Genomic DNA, 14,356 nt, shown 5'->3' on the forward strand with positions numbered 1-14,356 from the left:
AGGTCATAATAGTGTTACATCTATAGTTAACTTGTTTTTATTCAATATTTATTTCGGTCACCACTTTCGTAAAAAAAGACAACAATTACATTTTGTTAAATTAATTATTTTACATATATTGACATAAAACAAAAACATTAATACATACTGTTTTATTAACTCTATTATTTCGAATCTTGTGTCCAATAATAGTGAAACAAAGCAAACTTGAAATTTGCAATGCACATCTGAGACAATTAATTTTAGACTTTAGTGTAAGCAATTAATAACTATTATTAGAGCATCTCCTCTTCATATTGCGTAATTCAAGGTATAAATTATTAAACATCATCAACAGCTTACATTGAAACAGGCCCTTGACCCACCACGTCCTCCTCCACGTCCACCACCTCTTTCAGCTTTTGGCTCTGTGCATTCTTGCGACATATGTCCTTCTTGATTACACTGAAAGGAGATAAGAAAGTATGCTTTATATAAAAAACAAGATTTAATTGACAGGTGCAGGGAACAAACCCCACTCGATGTTAAACTGTAACTTTTTAGGGGACATTTTCATTGAAACATACCTTAAATTTCTTGTTTTTATTGAAAGAATTGAAAAGAAACAACAAAATTACCCCCTTTAGATTTTAAACGATATCTTTTGCCCCCTTCTTCCAGCAAATGAATTGATCTTTCCATGGAGTATTTTCTGTGAGAAAAGAGAATTTGCCATGGAAGGGGAGTCCGTTTTCCTTGCATAATTTTAAAAACGATCAAAAAATAATTTTTTTTTTAACTGAAAGTAAAGAGCAGCATTAAAACTTAAAACGAACGGAAAACATTACGTATATTAGGGGGGTTGCCCCCTCCTCAAGACTTCGCTCTTTACGCTTAAGTTTTTTTTAATGGAATTTTAAAACAAAACCTATTGTTCTAATTAAACGGCGCCGTCCTGGCTAAGTGGACGTGCGCTGGGTTGAGTTCTTTGTCCAAGGGGCACGGGTTCGATCCCTGGCGTGGCCAGTTTCTTGGTTTGGGACGCGGGTCAGTGGTTTGACATTGTAAGCTTAACCAGAGTCGACACAGCTCTAAATGGGTAACCGGAGAACTCTGGGGAAGGTAAGCAGGAATGGTGTATAGAAGTACAGGTTGACTGGACCCCCACCCTCCATTGTATTTCCTGGCTGAAGGGCCACGAAACAGAGATCAGCACCGCTAGTTTGGACCTTAAGGGTCTAGTGCCGTCATACATACTGTGTTTCAGAAATCGCTCTTAAAGAATTAGGATAAAAAGTCAAAACTTAAGCGTAAAGAGCAAGGTCTTGTGGAATGGGCAACTTTCATATACGTAATAATTTCTGTTCGTTTTAAGTTTTTATGTTGCTCCTTACATTCAGTCGGAAAAAAACTTTTTTTTAAAATTTAATTTCTGATTGTTTTTAAATAAAACCGGGAAATCGGGTTCTCTCTCCATGACATAGTGTAGGTCAGACAATAATGAAAGTTACAAGAAGCCATTATGGTATTGATCAGGGCCGTACCCATGATTTTTGCTCTAAGTGGGGGGGGGGGGGGAGAGAGAAAAAAACACATCAAAATTTATTGATATGTATTTATTGTTTTACGAATCGGACAGACTTCCATAAAAAAGATAAACTATAACTTTTTTAACCTCTTTTTATTTTAGATATAATGTGTTATAGGTAATTATTTGAAAAAAAAAAACTGTCTTCCTAATTTAGTAACTAAGATAAATAAGCACTTGAACAGGTTATATACCTTACTCATCCATATTTATATAAAACGCGAATATTTAGGCATACATTTTGGTTAGGCCTATTATTTTGAATACTTCGTCAGTCAAGCAAATATGTATCCAATAATAATGAAACAAAGCGAACTTGAAATTGGTGAAGCAAATTTGAGGCAATTCATTTTAGACTCCAGTGTAAGTAAATAATAACTATTATCAGAGTATCTCCTTTTTTATATTGCGAAATTCAAGTTTTAAACTGAAAAAAATATCTGCAAATCAACTTACATTGAAACAGGCCCTTGACCCACCGCGTCCTCCTCCACGTCCACCACCTCTTTCAGCTCTTGGCTGTGTACACTCACGTGACATATGTCCTTCTTGATTACACTGAAAGGAGATTAAGAGAGTATAATTCATATAAAAAACATTAGTTTTAATTGTAAGTTATAGAGCAAGGACCAATTGGGAGCTAGTATAGAGTTGCTTTTTACTCCCCCCCCCAATTATGAAAAATAGCTCTTTGGGGGATATTTCCATTGAAAATGTAATATTTTTCGCATTTACATTGAAAAATTAGAATAACAAAATCACTGATTTAAAAAAATTTATTTTGCTCCCGAAAACATAATCGAAAAGGTAAAAACTGCTTCGTTTATTGTTGCTAGCACAAATATACGATTTAATTAAGCACACATTAACCTAAATGACACAAACCAAGAAAAGGCGAAAGAAAAACCACAATCTCTGCAATATGAAGAAGGATGGGCAAGAAAGTGTTAATAAAAGTGCAAATTTCGTAAAAAAAAATAAAAAAAATAATAATATGCAATAAAGAATTCCACTAGAAAAAGAGACATTGCTATTAATTGGGACTCGTGAACGATAAACAACCAGTTTAATATTGATTTTGGAGCTTTACCTTGACAAGTCTTAAAAATAGCAGGAAAAAGAAACCACTAATATAAAAAGGGGAGGTGGGTGATAAAGATGACCATTCCACTGTTTGATCTTCATCAGCAATGGCTAATGAGGGAAATTATGCAATTTCCTCAGGGGCGACGAAAAATAATTAGGGCAAAATGATGGAAGGTGAAAAGCTGAAAACTTTCTAACCATTTTAGAAGTTTTTTTCTCTTATCCACCACATCAATTACTTTAGAGTTATCTTATCCTGTAACCACTAAATTAATTATTTTATGCACTTTCTTATTATGATTGTCGCTTTTTGACAAAGGACAACACCCCTTAGATCTAATATCTGAGTAATATCTGACTGTAAAAAAATTTCGGGTCTGTATGATACTGAATATTGTTTAAAAATGTGAATAACAATGGAAGGAAACAGGATATGCTAATCTGATTAGGGCCTAAAAACTTGCTGTATATTATAAAGTAAGAACTTAATTAAGGGTGTTCTTTTGTTTACTGTTCTTTTTTACACACACTACGACTAAACTTAGGACTATCGGGGTAAGTGGAACTCAAACCTTCAATCCATTTTTGGGAGAGCAAAGAAATGATACTTGGAACAACTAGATAAAATCTGAGCATATGTTTTAAGAAGAAAAAAGGCATATATGCACATGTTTTAATAAAGAAAAAGGCTACGATTTAATATTTATTTTAATGATAAGGTGTAATAATAGTTTTAATGGTAATTGTACTGTCAAATTTTTTTTAAATTTTTACTTCCACATCAAGTTTTTCATGTCTTTTTTTTTATTTCCACATCAATTACTTTAGAGACTGATATTTCAAACTTATAATTTAGGTTAGAAGGGGCAAAGAATTTTCTAGTCAGTAACTACACAAAAAAGATTACAGTGTTATCCTCTATATGGCTTGTAGATCCCTAGAACTGATGCTTCCAGCTAATATCTACAATGAAACAAAAAATTGTCCATTTTCTTCTGAGAAAGATGGTCCAGATGGATTTTTGCTTAGATTATTAAGGTAGGAATCACAGAGAAACATAAGTTTAAAGTTCCAAAATTTAAAGTTCCAGATTTCATTTATAGTAATAAAGGAGACCAAAACATAGCGGCCATTTCTGATACTTAGTCCTTCTAAGTGACAGTTTTTGCCAAAAACCTAACAGGGCTAATCAGCTTGTCACTTAAATAGTCACCCAGTTTCAGAACCTATGCTGGGCAAGATGGTGTATTTGCCTCTATAAGTAGTTGTTATTTGAAGAAGGAAACTGGATTTTTTTTTGGGGGGGGGGGCCAACGCCATAAAATTAACATACTTCGGAAATATTCAATTAGTTTTCTTTGCAATGCACTCCCCCTAATTTTCGTGAATTGACGCCACGGCTCTCCTGATGACATTTACGTCCCACACGTGTTTTTTTTCGATTTAGCAAGCATTTGCTGATTTGTTGGCTATATTTTAGGAAGAGGGAAGGGAGGGAGGAGATAAACGACTTCTATCTATAGTATTATGAACTTTCCCCCTAGTTATTTAGTATAATTTGGTAAATAAATAAAAAGGCTGCATAAATTCTTTTTTTGTATTCTGTTCAAGACTTGAGACTTTTTGCAGTTAATTTGATTTTTTTTTTATTTTGCTGACTTCAGCGTTTTGTCAACTTTTTTTTTTAGCGTTATACCTATTAATTTGATGCATACGGCTTAAACGCTTTGAAATAAAATATTTTAATTTCACCAATGCAACTGAATAATGCAGAATAGTAGTATATTCTGGAAGCAAATTTAGCTGGTAACCTGAAGTCGTGTCAGGTTACCGTGTCTAAAGAAAGGATCACGTGTCTAATGATTAATGTTTCCTGTTTTTCCAAATAACTCCAGTTATTTACACTTATGTCAGCGGTTTGTATCAAGAACATTTTTTAAAAACGATTTGAATTTAGAACGCAATTTTTATGGCTTGGGTTTCTTCCTCACATATGGGCAAATACAAGAGATTTGGAGGTAACCCAAAACAAGTCATAAAACCCCAACTTACAATCCCTGCCATCAACACATATGTGAGAAAACCCTACAATAAAACTAAAACCTTCTAAATAAATAATTGCTCCTTTTGCACATGCATCAAACAGTTCGTGGTAACGAACTGTAAGTAAGGAGCAACACGGCTCAATAGTAACCAAAACTCTAAATAACAAAATTTTGATATCAATGGACACATCAAAAGAATCAGATTTTGATTTCAAATATATTAATTTCATTAAGTTTAGCCTTACCCATCAAAAGTTGCGTGCCTCAAATAACTTGACCTAATCGCGAAAAAGAGGGAAACAATCCCTAACGCTCGTGGAATCGTCATAGAATCCGCACCTTCAAATTCAGCGTATCAGAGAATCCTATTGTAAAAATTTCAAGTGCCTATCTAAAAAACTATAAAATTGTGTCTTTTTTGCCGGAAGAAAAATAACGAAAATGTGTTTATTTATTTTTTTCTCCAGGAGTGATTGTGCGAAGCCTGTGGTCCTAGAATATTGCGAGAGGGCTCATTCGAACGGAAATTAAAAGTTCTAGTGCCCTATTCAAGTCACCAAAAAAATGGAGGGCAACTAGGCCCCCTCCTACACTCATTTTTCTCCCAAAGTCACCCGATCAAAATTTTGAGATAGCCATTTTGTTCAGCATGGTCGAATATATAATTAATATGTCTTTTAGGATAACTTAATCCCCCAAAGTCCCTCGGGAGACGGCTGAAAGTTATGAACTTAACCCAATGTTTACATATGGTATTGGTTATTGGAAAGTATACAGATGTTTTCATGGGGAATTTTTTCTGGTTGTGGTGAGGGGGGAGGTCGGGGGCTATGTGGGAGGATCTTTCCATGGAAGAAGGGACATTTCTATGAAGGGGGCGTGGGATTTCCAAGCATTATTTAAAAAAGCGATCAGAAATTAAATAATAAAAAAAAAAAAAATTCAACTTGTTTCAACATTATTTAAAAAACGATCATAAATTAAATAAAAAAAAACAAGTTTTTTTAACTGAAAGTAAGGAGCGAAATTAAAACCTAAAACGAACAGAAATTATTCCGTATATGAAAGGGGCTGTCCCCTCCTCAACGCCTCGCTCTTTACGCTAAAGTTAGACTTTTTCTCTGAACTCAATTTTTTAAAACAATAAAAAACTTTAGCGTAAAGAGCGAGGCGTTGAAGAGGGGACAGCCCCTTTCATATAAGGAATAATTTCTGTTCGTTACAAGTTTTAATGTCGCTCCTTACTTTCAGTTAAAAAAAAACCTATACCATCAACATATTGTGAGAGTACTAATCCTGCACCAAAAACTCGTTGCATGACAAAGCCATCTGAGCCCAACACAGTTACATACACTCCCTCCCACCCAAATATAATCAAAGAATTACTTTACACCATCTCATAAAGTTTCAGTTTCTTTTCAATCCTTATTTATGACTCCCTCCTCCCCAATTTTGGATACTTCATATTTCATTTACTGAAAAAGATTTTTAAAACTACAGTTTAGTAATTAATGGCAAGAATGCTTCAAGCAGATGCTTAGACACTAAATCTAAATAAGAAGCTTCAGTCAACCAATTTGAATTCTTAATGACTCTTGCTGCTCAAATCAAACTAATATATATATATATAGACCCCGGCGCCGCGCCGGCGGATCGACCGACCGCCGCCGACAAGAGGCCTGGTCGAACGCCACCGACGCGCCGCAGGCACGCCACCGCCGGCACAGGCGGCGGCGTTCGGTCGACTTTAAATTATTTTTGCGAAAATTCTTTATTGCGTCAACCGCAAAATCGGAGTTTTTCCTTCTCGTGTGGTTTACTATTTCGATTTTCCCGATTTGAAATCAAGCAGGGCTTTCACTATCCCCGAATTTTCGGGAATTTCCCCGAAAATCTATGCGTTACTCCGAAAAAAATTTGGTTCCCCGAATCCTCGAAAATCACGCAGTCACGGTGCCACCTCTAGCGATTTATCACCAGTGACTTTCCCTGCCAAATATTACTTTGCATACCATAATTCTTCACTACTCTCTTGTTCGTTAATTTTCGTCTCTTTTGTTACTTTGCATAACCAGACAGATGCAATATGCAATTGCAAATACTACAATATACACTGTTCTTCGTATGTTGACAAAAAAAAGTATCGTCTTTATGAAATGAGTTTAAGTCATTTCGAATGCAGTTTCCCAATTGCTATTTCTTACATCATTCGTAGTCAAGAACTTTATTTTCAAGTTGAATAGAATTATCGAACGCATTCACAACTATACAGCTTCAGCCTTTTGTTGGATTTTGAAATTGACAGCCGACAGATTATTTCTACAGCTGAATTGTAAGTCTGCAGATTTTTTTTTTGCTGTTTTAGATAAGATTTTATTAATGTTTAATACTCAATTATTGAACGCCCGATAGAAAATACAATCTTCTTTCTGGAACATTTCTCCCCCCCCCCCCAAAAAAAAAAACAAAAAAAAAAAACCTTCGATTGTGACGAAATTTACCTATAGACTAAGCTATGTACAAGGTTGGGGAATTAAAGATTGAATCAGAAGTTACCCCAAAAATATGATTTATAAATAAATCGTAAATTATTGGCTATAGGGGGGGGGGATAGGGGGCTATCATTTTTAAATGATAATACCTCATTTTTCTGTTTTATTGAAAGCAGGGATTCCAAAAAGATAATTTTTTTTTCATTTAAAGTGGAGACAGAAGAAAATGATATCAAATTCCACGAGAAACCATTGAAATATTTTGACAGACCCAGGGCCCCTATTAGGACTTGTTCATTGTCTTGGATATTTTCCGATTTATCATAGGCTACTGGCCTAATTTGGCTTTTGTGTGTGCTCCCTTTTAATTAAATCCTTTGGATTTTATTGCATACCATGGCGAATCTATGACTCATTATTACAATAATTTGAGGTATATCTTAATAATTTTGACATTTTTGTTGCTGTCTTTGAACCCCTTTACTCATACCCTTAATTTTGTTTCAAGGAACACTAAGCTGTTTAACGTTATTTTGCGTGTTTGTTTGAACCATATAGTGACATAGTTAATTATTAAGTAAACTATTTTTCTAATGAAAGCTGAGACGGTATACTATCAAGGTGGTATCCAGAGGGGGGGGGGGGTATTACATTTAAATGATAATAGCTCTAAATTTTATTTATTGAAAGCAGGGATCCCAAAAAGTTAATTTTTTTTAATTTAAAGCAGAGACGGCATCCTATCAAGGTGGTATCCAGAGGGAGGGGGGTAGTGAGCTATCATATCTAAATGATAATGCCTCGGTTTTTTCTTTAAAGCAGGGGTGCCAATAAGTTAATTTTTTTTCATTCAAAGTAGAGATGGTATCCTGTAAGGATTGTATACAGAAGGGGGGGGGCCTTGGGAGGTATTATGTTTAAGTGATAGTACCTTGATTTTTTTTTATTGAAAGTAGGGATGTAAAAAAGTTAACAAGTTGACAATATTAACAAGATTTTCGTGACTTATACTTGATACAGCACTTGCATGGTTTTATCGTCCAAAAAGAAAGGGGCATATGCGTCCAATCCGTTTTTTTTTCTTATTGATGAAATGGGTTTACTTTGAAAACATTCATTCATAAGTACCAGGCAGATTCACACTAAAACGAATTGGTGTGACGAAAGCGATATCAACATTCCCACCTGACGTTGCGCTCGAGTAACAATGGCGCCCTTGGTCCAGTGCCCAAGTTACATTCAAAGGCCAGGTCATAATAAAAGCTTTAAATTTGGGAGGTTCAAGGAGGAGACTTTGACAGTCTTATGACCTCAGGGTACTAGATGTTGCAACGTTCTTACGTATCTACAGTGGTTTAGAAAATTCGATCACCCCACAAGTGATTACCAAAAATATGCACAAATGTAACATTTGGAATATTATAACACTTTTTTCAAACCTTTGAAGAAAAGCGAAAAAGTCTAAATACCCCTAACTACGCTTGAAAGCTATTTTAAAAAGAAACTCTTCGGAGATTTCCATGGAAATGACCATACCAGAAGTTTTGAGCCTGGGTGGGGATCAAAGAGGAATCTGTGAGTATTTTGACCACAGGTGACTTATTGTTGCGACTTTCTTAAATATAGTAATTCTTGTGAGCATTTGGAAATCAAAGCTTAAACTCAATAACTGATACTAAGTGTCCTAACATTTTGCTTGGACTAAAAGTGACGAACTACGATGAAAATTTCAACATCTTCCTGGAGCTACTTCAGTCTGCATATTATTTAATTTAATTATACTTAAAACGGATGAGCTTTTCATTTTTTACCTAAGAAAATAGCTGGCACTTCATTTTTCTTCATACCGAATAAACTATTAAGTGTTTTTTGTTTCATTGTAATTGAAGTGTTCTCATGTGAAGTGTTCATCATATATTTTTCAATTTGAGAAATTTACTCATTTTAGATGCAGTTTATAATTTGACTGATATTAGGTAGTTATCAGTTTATAATTTGGAATGAATCCCCAAAGAAAAATGAATAAAGCAGCCAAAAGCAATAAAAAAGCAGCAGTTCAGCCTTAGCCTACATGACATATATTCTATAAATAATCCAAAAAAAACTTTAAAATGCATTTTTTTAAAATTGTTATTAAAAACCATTTTTTAATACAAGAACGCTTCTTAGGAATAAAAAAAAAAAAAAAAAAAAAAAATCAAAGTCGCCATTTCAACTGTTTTAAAGGTGACAAAACAGATATAGGCAAAGGGCATTATGAAAAAATTAAGCTTCTAAGTTCAAAGTTATATTCAAAGTTTTTACCCAGATAACTGTGATACGGTATAACGAATTTTTTGATACGGTATTTGAAGTTTTATATGCTCGATAAAAAAAACTACTAATTTTGATAATTATTTATGTTAAGAATACATAGCTAATAGATACTTAAACTACTCGTATTATGCAAGGGTTCTGAAACGACACAGCCATTTCGTTTTTACCAGATTTCTACTTCTCTTGATGAATAACGAAGAAGAACAGTTTCCAGCCAGCGACTTGTGAAGTTTTCAACTCATGAATGGGCTCTAATTTGTTGTAAATTTAAGCTGTGATTTGAGAAAGACTGATGAAAACATTAATGTTTGCGGTCAACATTGATCGCGCCAGCGGCGCGCCACCGCCGTCTTACCGGCGGCGCGGCGTGCTGTTTTTGGTCCCGCCGCCGCCGGTCTTCCCTTATCGGCGCGGCGCCGGGGTCTATACATCATAAATATATATATATATATATATATATATATATATATATATATATATATATATATATATATATATTAAGCAACATTTTACTACTACTAGTGATTCACTACAACAGCAGGCCAACTAAGGCCAGCACAGTTGTGCATATTCCTTCTTAGCCCCAATCTATTAAGAGCTTTGCTCCAAACTCCCTCCCATAAAACCCCCTATTTCTTTTCATATGCCCCCCCCCACCTGATAACAACCTGTTTTAGCTTGACCCAAGATGATTGCAAAGAAGGCACTATTTCTAGCAATCTATTGGTTATGAGTTACTAGGATACACTGAGTCATGTGACACGCTTTCATACCATGGGTGCATTTACTTCACTAGAGTAAAACGACAACAACAAAGTTAAAAAGAGAGTTCCTGCACTCCCAAAAAGACAGAAAAAACATAGTCCCATCCTTCCATGTTAAAAACCTTATTTTAAAACTCCCATGTTAAAACCATGTTAAGAACTTCCATGATCGAATTTCGTATGTTTTACATGCTCAAAGGTCAACCAAATTATTTTTTAATTCACAAGAGGCCCACCTTTGTATGTTTGGGTTAAAACCATATTTAATCAAATTTTAACCCATTAAGAAAACAATTAAGTCCTGAGTCGCAATATTTAGTACAAGTAAACTTTCTGTTTTTATGTGTTAATTGTATTAAATGTTTACACATATTACTAAGATTATTCTTAGAATGATGAATCACTAACAATCACTGATCCACATGGATTCACGCAAAGTATTTGGTAAAATTCTACTTCAGCTACTTTTGGCTATCTTGGAAAGAGGTTAGGTTAGGGAAATGAAACTTTCAGGGATTGGTCTACAGGCTATTTAATTTTATTTCTGATGCAAATGAGAGGTAAGTTTAAACTTTACCAGACCCCCCCCCCCTAATGTGAAATATACATCCTGAGTTGGTATACATAGGGGTAGGGGTAAAATTCATTTCCAACAAAATGATCATTATATTTGGAAAGAGCATAAAAAAGGCATCAAGTGGTTCAAGTTCAAGTTCTTTATTAATCAATAAAATTTTTTTTTGACAAAACTATCAAATTAATTACCCACAGTGAGAATAACTCGTGTGTGGGTTTATATACACTCAACAATAAATAACTAATACTATCTCCAGATACCGTAATAAAAAGATTGCTCTTCAACTCTCCGTACGGTAACAACAGACAAAATCCGCAAAAAATCAAAGTAACCAAATAAATAAAATGAAATGAGGAGCATCCATCCCAGAAAATAAATCAAATTAATAATTACTGATTAAATGATTCATTAATCTAATTTTATTATTAACCAATGAATTATTCAAATCTATAAAACTATGAAATTTATTCCAATTTTATATAATACTATGCCTTGGTGAAAAACGAGACCTTTCAGATTTTATTAAAGCCTGACGGACAACAGAACTGCCACGGGTCCAATATGCATGCAAAACCTGATTATCATCCTGAAAAAAATTATTATGCAAATAAAAATACTCTGGCAAAGACCTTGAACATGTTTAATAATATGAAGAACAGACTGGAATGAAGGGAAAAGATAAAGTGGAAGGATATTTAAAATTTGATACATACTTTTTGTTGACGATTTACCAGGGTAAGAAAACGGGATAGACAGGAAATTTTTCAATAGACGCAGAGCTTTATTTTGTTGCCTCTGAAGAGGAAGAATATGAGTTTTAAAAAAATGGGACAGTAATTTATATATGAATGCACTAGAGAATGATAAAGAGATTTCAGGGCAAAAAACGGCAGAACAAATTTAAGATGATACATCATACCAATATTTCTTGCCAGTTTCATTCAAAGATAAATTGCATGGCTTTTAAATGATAAACTTGAATCCAGTATTATCTCGAGATATTTAATATCATCAACTCTTTCAATTTCAATGGGTAGGCTTTGAATATTAATCATCATAATTTCCGGTGCTGTTTTCCCAGTAAATAAAGTATGTTTACTTTATTTGTAAATTAATAATATGAACTGCCAAAAATTTACCAATTTGCCTACATGACAGGTCTATCTATACCTATTGAAATTTTGACAAAACAACACCTTACCTTAATTTTCAGTTAGGCCTATCTTTGAAACCTTATAAATTGGGATTGAGCAAAGTTGTGAAGCTGAAAACAATTTTTTTGTACTTCATTTAAGCAGAAGATATATTTTGCAAGGTTTCACTTCAATATACACAGATTTTAAAGGTCATCAAAGGTCAGGAACCTCTAGAGGGAGAAGGAGCAGAGGTAGGTACTTATTTACCCATACTTTAGCCTGTAGACCTATCCCTGAAAGATTCGTTGTCCTAACCTAACCTCTTTCCAAGATAGCCAAAAGTAGCTGAAGTAAAATTTTACCAAATATTTGGAATAACTGAGAAAGAGAGTTTACTTGTAGTTTACATTATTGTATTAAATTTTTCACAAGTACGAATCAGTTTAACCAAGGCTTCGAAATCATAAATTTGTGCAACACACTACAGTGAGGATGCATCACCAAACTAGATACCAATTTCTCTTTACAAACGAACTTGCAGAATTTTTTTGTGACATTCTGAGAATGCAACATGTTTCCAGGGATTTTTGATTAGCCTGGTTTTGAAAGTATGACTTCCTTACATTAAAGCATTTGCCACTTGATCCTCCTCCTCCTCCTCCTCCTCTTCCTCTCCTTCCACTTCCTTGAAATCCTGAATCACCATTGGATTGTTCCCAACTGTTGCTGTTACTCTCACCCCATCCATTTGACTCTTTTGCGCCGCTGTCATTCCCTCCACCACTTTCTACTGGGTTCCAACCATTATCTAAAAAATAAAAAATAAATAAATAAAGTATATAGGGGAGACTGGGGTAATGGCGGTCAGCGGGTAACGGCGGTCACTATGATTTCTCGTAAAGTTGATAACGCAGATTCACACCGATGGGTGCTGCCATCTCGAGACAGTTTATGGAAATACTACTAGAGTGCTCGGCATCTTGCCAGCCTTAGTTTGTTTGTTGTGTAAGAAAGACTGTTTTGACGTTTCACCTTATAAGACAGACAATAGTTTAATCCACTATCAGCTCTTTCTGTTTACATTTCACGGAACGAGACTTATCTCGCAATAACAAGGTAAGTTATATTGTTGTATCATGTAGCAATTGATTAAGGTTTAAGCACTGATATTCTGATTTTTAGTCGTTAAATAATAACCATGCGGTTGGGGTAATGGTGATCACCGCGCTAGGGGTAATGGCAGTCATGACCGGCATTACCCCATTAGTACTCATTTTTTTCCTATGTTTCAGATGCCCAAAAAATACATAAGGAAAACAGATACAGCTGCATGGACTGCAGAGGACTTAAAGAATGCAAAGACAGCCATTTCTAGAGGATTATCGATTCGAAAGGCTGCTGATCAATTCAAAATACCATTCAGCACGTTGTAAGAACGAATGAAGAGTGGGATTGATTCCGATCCAAGCTTAGGCAGGAAGTGTGTCTTCCCTCCTGTTCACGAAGCAGCTCTAGATGTCCGTGTAAAAACTTTATCGAAGATTTTCTACGGCTTCACTGCATTGAAATTAAGAAAAATGCATTTGAATATGCAGAAAGAAACCTATAAAGCCATAGATTTGTTAAAGAAACAAAAATGGCTGGCTTGGATTGGATGTACAGATTCATGGACAGAAACAAAATTAGTGTGCGCAAACCTGAAGCCACAAGCATCGGAAGAGCCATTGGGTTTAACAAAGAGGAACTAAATCGTTTTTCCAAAATTTAGAACAGGCTATGGATAAATACAAGTTTAAAGATACCAATTATTGGAACGTAGATGAAACAGGGATCACCACTGTCCAGGAATCTGGTCTAATACTGGCATAACGGGATCAAAAGCGTTTGGGTTCTATAACAATTTGGGAAAGGGGAAAAAACATTACAGTTGTGTGTGCAATGAGTTCGGGAGGGCTTTATGCTCCACCAATGTTCATATTTCCTCGAGCTCGCATGTTCTCACTCTTAGAAAAAAATGGACCACCTGGATCAGTTTACTCATGCTCTAAAACAGGCTGGATGAATGGAGAACTGTTCTTTGTTTGATTAAAACACTTTGCTCAGCTTACTCATGCTAGTAATGACACCGAAATACTTCTTATTCTGGACAACCATTCCACTCATTGCTCAGCTGAAGTATATGATATTTGTAGGGAGAAAGGGATTGTTATGGTGTCACTACCGCCCCATACATCACATAGACTTCAGCCTCTGGATGTAGTATTTTACTCGCCTTTGAAGGCTGCTTACAAAAGGGGATGTGATTTGTTCATGAAATCCAGGAATTTAGTAAAAATAACCCCTTACGATGTAGCAGAGATATTCAATAAGGCG

At 34.9% G+C, this 14,356-nt stretch overlaps 1 protein-coding gene across 1 annotated transcript in view; it reads right to left on the reverse strand.

The window, feature by feature from the left end:
- The window catches only part of vas (ATP-dependent RNA helicase vasa), a 62,738-nt gene that overhangs the window by 35,528 nt on the left and 12,854 nt on the right, over positions 1-14,356 (reverse strand). Inside the window, exons 2-4 of the mRNA XM_089094343.1 lie at positions 12,607-12,791; positions 2,024-2,125; positions 343-444 (exon numbers count right to left, since the gene is read on the reverse strand). Of these exons, the coding sequence (XP_088950469.1) occupies positions 343-444; positions 2,024-2,125; positions 12,607-12,791 (389 nt within the window). The remainder of the gene's footprint in view (positions 1-342; positions 445-2,023; positions 2,126-12,606; positions 12,792-14,356) is intronic.

This window comes from Artemia sp. Qi Xiang Cuo, chromosome 9, assembly GCF_049724085.1.
Source record: "Artemia sp. Qi Xiang Cuo chromosome 9, ASM4972408v1, whole genome shotgun sequence".
NCBI classification, from domain to species: domain Eukaryota; kingdom Metazoa; phylum Arthropoda; class Branchiopoda; order Anostraca; family Artemiidae; genus Artemia; species Artemia sp. Qi Xiang Cuo.